General features: G+C 51.0%; 4 protein-coding genes across 5 annotated transcripts in view; 2 read left to right on the forward strand and 2 right to left on the reverse strand.

Moving 5' to 3' along the window:
- The window catches only part of H310_06258 (hypothetical protein), a gene marked incomplete at both ends in the record, with an annotated part of 1,423 nt that extends 884 nt beyond the window's left edge, over nucleotides 1-539 (reverse strand). The window contains 2 exons of the mRNA XM_008871252.1: nucleotides 50-351; nucleotides 418-539. Coding sequence (XP_008869474.1) covers nucleotides 50-351; nucleotides 418-539 — 424 coding nt within the window. The remainder of the gene's footprint in view (nucleotides 1-49; nucleotides 352-417) is intronic.
- Nucleotides 540-1,063: 524 nt separating this feature from the next.
- H310_06259 (isopentenyl-diphosphate delta-isomerase) lies at nucleotides 1,064-1,849 on the forward strand. Its single transcript, XM_008871253.1, has one exon. The coding sequence runs from the start codon at nucleotides 1,076-1,078 to the stop codon at nucleotides 1,817-1,819; it is 744 nt and encodes a 247-aa protein (XP_008869475.1). The 5' UTR covers nucleotides 1,064-1,075; the 3' UTR covers nucleotides 1,820-1,849.
- Nucleotides 1,850-1,955: 106 nt separating this feature from the next.
- Nucleotides 1,956-3,273, reverse strand: H310_06260. 2 transcript variants are annotated; one of them, XM_008871254.1, is made up of 4 exons: nucleotides 2,822-3,273; nucleotides 2,504-2,767; nucleotides 2,145-2,448; nucleotides 1,956-2,090 (listed from the first exon to the last, which is right to left on the reverse strand). In XM_008871254.1, the coding sequence occupies exons 1-4, from the start codon at nucleotides 3,253-3,255 to the stop codon at nucleotides 1,995-1,997; spliced, it is 1,098 nt and encodes a 365-aa protein (XP_008869476.1). In that variant the 5' UTR covers nucleotides 3,256-3,273; the 3' UTR covers nucleotides 1,956-1,994. The 2 variants fall into 2 exon arrangements, with proteins under 2 accessions (XP_008869476.1, XP_008869477.1); XM_008871255.1 differs by having other exon boundaries at nucleotides 1,956-2,448.
- A 280-nt stretch (nucleotides 3,274-3,553) lies between these two features.
- Nucleotides 3,554-4,591, forward strand: H310_06261 (hypothetical protein; the record flags this gene model as incomplete). Its single annotated transcript, XM_008871256.1, has 2 exons — nucleotides 3,554-3,890; nucleotides 3,930-4,591. The coding sequence occupies 2 exons, from the start codon at nucleotides 3,554-3,556 to the stop codon at nucleotides 4,589-4,591; spliced, it is 999 nt and encodes a 332-aa protein (XP_008869478.1).
- Between the last annotated feature and the right edge of the window lie 7 nt (nucleotides 4,592-4,598).

The following is a 4,598-nucleotide window of genomic DNA, read 5'->3' on the forward strand; positions in this document are numbered from 1 at the left end:
CCAATCCTCGTCTTGGTGCGGAAGGTCAGGTCGTGCCGTTTCTTGAAACCCTTGATCCAGTGCCAGCCGGCCTTGAACTCGTCTTCGGAAAGCCCAACGTCTATGGCGGCCTCCAAGGCCATCATGCGCAGCATGGCATAGGTCACAGGGATGCCGTCTTTCCGCATTCCAAGGACCCAACGCGCAAGCTGCTCTTCGACATCAAAGGGCAACGTCGTCCCGGTGCCTCGTGCACGAACAGTCATGTACTTGCCCGTGGTGGCACACTTGGCTATGCGTTCAATGCGATCTTTAGCTCTGATCCACATGTACACTTTCTTCCGCGTGCTTTCACGCTCTGTCAACGAACTTCTAGCACAGTATGCATCCAGAAAGGCAGTCATGCCAATAGATGACACTCGATTGATAACGTCCAACCTATGCTTGTAGTCCACAGTCTTGTTCTTGAACTGACGCGGCATTGCTTTCCGTCCATGCTTGAACACGGGCCTGCCAAGTGATACCCGTCGAGCACTTGGCTCAACCGTGTCAGCCTCCATGGCAAGGGCGGTGTGCCTTCAAAACTGGCGGGTCATTTAAAGCGCGGGGAAAACCTCTCCAAATTAATTGTACCTCTATAAATTAATATTCTATACAGAGATAGAGGTATTATGGAATATAAGAGGTATATTCAGGCGGGAAGGTTGTATTGCAGAGTTTGATAAATTCTTGTGCACTATAAATATTAATTCGAAGAGTGTCCACAATAAAAAGGATGTCTCGAATAATATACGCTACACGGTATACATATTTGGCCAACCATGGGCAAGACGATGTATTGCTTGAGGTAACTTACAGTATAGTATGACGGTACAAACGACCAGTATATCTTGAGGTTTATATATGACAAGCTGTTGGAGTTGTAGCTGCGAAAAAACGCGTTTTGAAGTTTAGCCTGGTGTCTTTATTTGAATTACTTTATAAAGTACAATTTTAGGGCGGAATGCTGTCTACATCACACTATTTTTAGTTCAAATACATTATATAAGGAGAACAATTGACTACATGTCCCTGCCAGTAAACAGACGGCTCACGCATGCTCCATGTTCAGCGGAGGTCACTAGCAAACCTACTGCCGCGTCATCACCTTGCTTTCATGGTCTCTACATCATACGACTCTGTGATCGCGTCGGCGGACGAAGTCCAAGTCAAGTTGATGGAAGAAATGGTGATTCAAGTCGACGAACAAGACAACGTTGTCGGCCCGATCTCCAAGAAGGACTCGCACTTCAAGGATGGCGTGCTGCACCGCGCATTCAGCGTGTTTCTGTTTAACTCGGACAACCAGTTGCTCATCCAAAAGCGCGCAGCCGAGAAGATCACTTTCCCCAGCTTCTGGGCGAACACGTGCTGCAGCCACCCTTTGTACTTTCCCGAAGAACTTGAGGAAAAGAATCACTTGGGTGTCAAGCGCGCGGCGATCCGCAAGCTCGAGCACGAACTCGGCATCAAGACGGACACGTTCCAGCCTGAACAATTCAAATTCCTCACCAAGGTGCTGTACCGCGCCCCGTACGACGAAAACTGGAGCGAATACGAAGTCGACCACATCCTCCTCGTTCGTGCCGACGTCAAGTACGAGCTCAACGAAAATGAAGTGGCGGAAGTGCGCTACGTTGCTCGCGACGAGCTGGAAAACGTCTTGAACGACCCGAGCATGCTCATTTCGCCTTGGTTCCGCCTCATCTCGGAAGGGCTGTTGCCCCAATGGTGGAACGACCTGGACAACGTGTTGGCCAAGGACAATGACAACGTCGTGATCAACAACTACATCCAATAATGACGCATCCAATACTAGTTTTTCAGTCCATTCACGTCGTCAAGCAATCTGTGCCTCCTTAGGAACGCGGTGAGCGCACCTTCTTGCTACTCCAACCCCACATGACAACGATTTCGACTTGCGCCATCGTTTCGACGCTGAAAGGTCGGATTGCACAAAACATGAGGATGTCCTCTTATGCTCGTAAATATGGTACGAATGCTAGCGCCGTGACGATGTTGAGGCCGAGATTTGCCATCGCGACAGGTCGTTTGCCTTGGTCCGCCAGCACCTATGCAAGCCAGCAGTGCTCGAATAGTAAAACAAAAAGAATTACAGGGCGTACCATGGTGGCAGCTATGGTGGCGGAGAAGCCAGAAAGGGAGCCACAGAAAGACGAAACAAACTTCTTGACTGCGACGTTGTGCGCAACTCCAGGCAGGATGTAATGGACGCCATACGCCAAAACCGTGAGGATCACTGACGCCAAGTTACAACGCCACGTCCCCCAGTCGATCGAGCCATCGTAGTTGCCGACAGACACAAAGGAAGCAAGCCATGTGGCTGTAATTGACATGGCCATGCCCAGGATCAGTTCCAACCCGTCGTTCACAGCGATAGGTCCAAGGAATTGTGCGTCGTTAGGGTCTCTGCAGCATTCAAACATTTACATGGGCGCACAGACAGGGAGGAAATTGGACCTACCGAACAAAACCGGGGGGGCCAGCGATCGCCACTACAAGCACAACCAAGATGAACGCAGTAAGTCCCCAGCCCACGATGGAGCTGGGAAGTCGCTTGTCAGGTTGGAAGATATTAGCCAAGAACAGGCGCATGAAGGTCTGGCCCATGCGAAATGCCACACAGGCGTAACAGAGCGATGAAATGATGTATAATGGACCGATGAACGGGTTCTTCCCGACCAAATCCCCGGCGTGGTCCACCATGTAACAGTACGATGTGAACACGCTACGACAGGAAGCTGTGAGGCAGGGGAGATCGTACGCATAGAGCAACCCATACCCCAAGAAGACTGAGCGAAAGTAGTAACATGCCCGCTTCCATTCAGGATGCGCGGTCGTCTCCTGGAGATGCTGTGCAACACCCTCCATGAATGGGCCTAAGACGTTTAACAACGTCGCACTGACGTTGATCCCCGTCGGCTCATGCACCCATTCTGGGGTAAAGCATGTCGTGATAGCCTCTGCCGCGCATGCGAAGAGCACGATCATGCGTGTGTGGCTCCACACGTCATGAGGCTTTTTGTCTTTCTCCGTCGTGCGCAGGATCCTCGGCAAGACAGGGTCGACAGACGAAAGCAGTTTCGCAGGAGACTTGCCCTCCATCTCTATGACATGGACCGATTCCTCGGCATCCACCTCCACCACAATGCTTGTGCTTTTCCTTCGATTGTCGCGTCGTGCTTCCCGGTCATGGTTCATCTTCCGGCGTTTCATCCTGGATATAGGATGGCGTGTATCCGGATAAACGTCATCCAATTGACTTTTTCGACACCATCGACCGAGATTCTCGAACGAACATAAAACGGTGTTTGCACGACTGGCATCCGGTTACACGGCTTTCTGCACGACCCAAGTCGTGCAAATTCCATTTCTTCCTGGATTCGAGGGGACTCCAATAGTATTTTCAAGATGTTTTACATGTTCCATGCTATGTCGAATTTGCACGACACGTGTCGAGCTGAAAGGAAGGACATCCTATTGGAAGAAACTGTTCACATTACAAAACGTGACAATGTCATCGAACCCACGACAAGCCTCGACGCTCGAGGAGATCCGTGAAATGCGAGTCTCCAGGTCCACTAAGGCTGGGTACAAGAGTGGGCTGAACCAGGTGAAGAAGTGGATCATGGCCCACGGCAGCCCCATCATGCTTAAGCATGACGGAGCCATCGACTTGACAGTATTCCAGTACTCCGATTTTCTCGCATTCATTCAATGGCAATACCAGTGCACGTCGAACAAACCCGGCACGCTTGCCAGCTACCGCTCAGCGATAAAGGACCTGTACAAGCGGGAAAATGTCCCGCTCCCAGTTGAGTATGACGGCGACATGAAAGATCTGTTCCAAGGTATGCCAAGCTCGGGATGATGAGACTAACTGTGCTTAGGATTGCGTCGGCATCACGCCGAGCACACGCAAACTGGTGGGATCAAGGAATCCGGGAAGCGCCCGATGGGGTATAGCATGTATGAGACTTTGTGCGGTGACACCGTTCGCTTGCTTGACGGTGGCTTTTCTCACCTCTTTCTAACAATGTCTTGGAATCTCATGTGTCGGTCCATGTCGACTCAAACTGTCCACCTCGAACACCTCTCGTTTGAGGAAGATTCTATTGGGGTGGTGTTTCACAAAAGCAAGACCGACCAAGCTGGTGACAAAAGTCGCGATCCTCGTCACATGTATGCCAATCCTTTCAAACCATCAACGTGTGTGTTCCTTGCTCTGGGTGTATATTTGGCCAGTCATCCTCAATTGGGCCCCGGACCGCTCTTTCCTGGTGGTGCCCAACGTGACCGCTTTGGTAAAGCACTGGGTCGTGTGTTAAGGTTGTCGTTTGACTCGGTGGCCGATTCCATTGGGACACATTCGATCCGCAAGGGTGTCGCTACGTTTGCTTGCTCTGGCAGTACGTCGGGACCGTCAATGGCGAGTGTGTGTTTGCGTTGTGGCTGGACCTTGGGGCACGTACTGGAGCGGTACATTCACTACGAACGTGCTGGTGATCAGTACCTGGGGCGAATTATTGCTGGTTTGCCAAATTTCAAATAGGAATTTG

This window comes from Aphanomyces invadans, assembly GCF_000520115.1.
Source record: "Aphanomyces invadans strain NJM9701 unplaced genomic scaffold supercont1.11, whole genome shotgun sequence".
NCBI lineage: Eukaryota > Oomycota > Saprolegniomycetes > Saprolegniales > Verrucalvaceae > Aphanomyces > Aphanomyces invadans.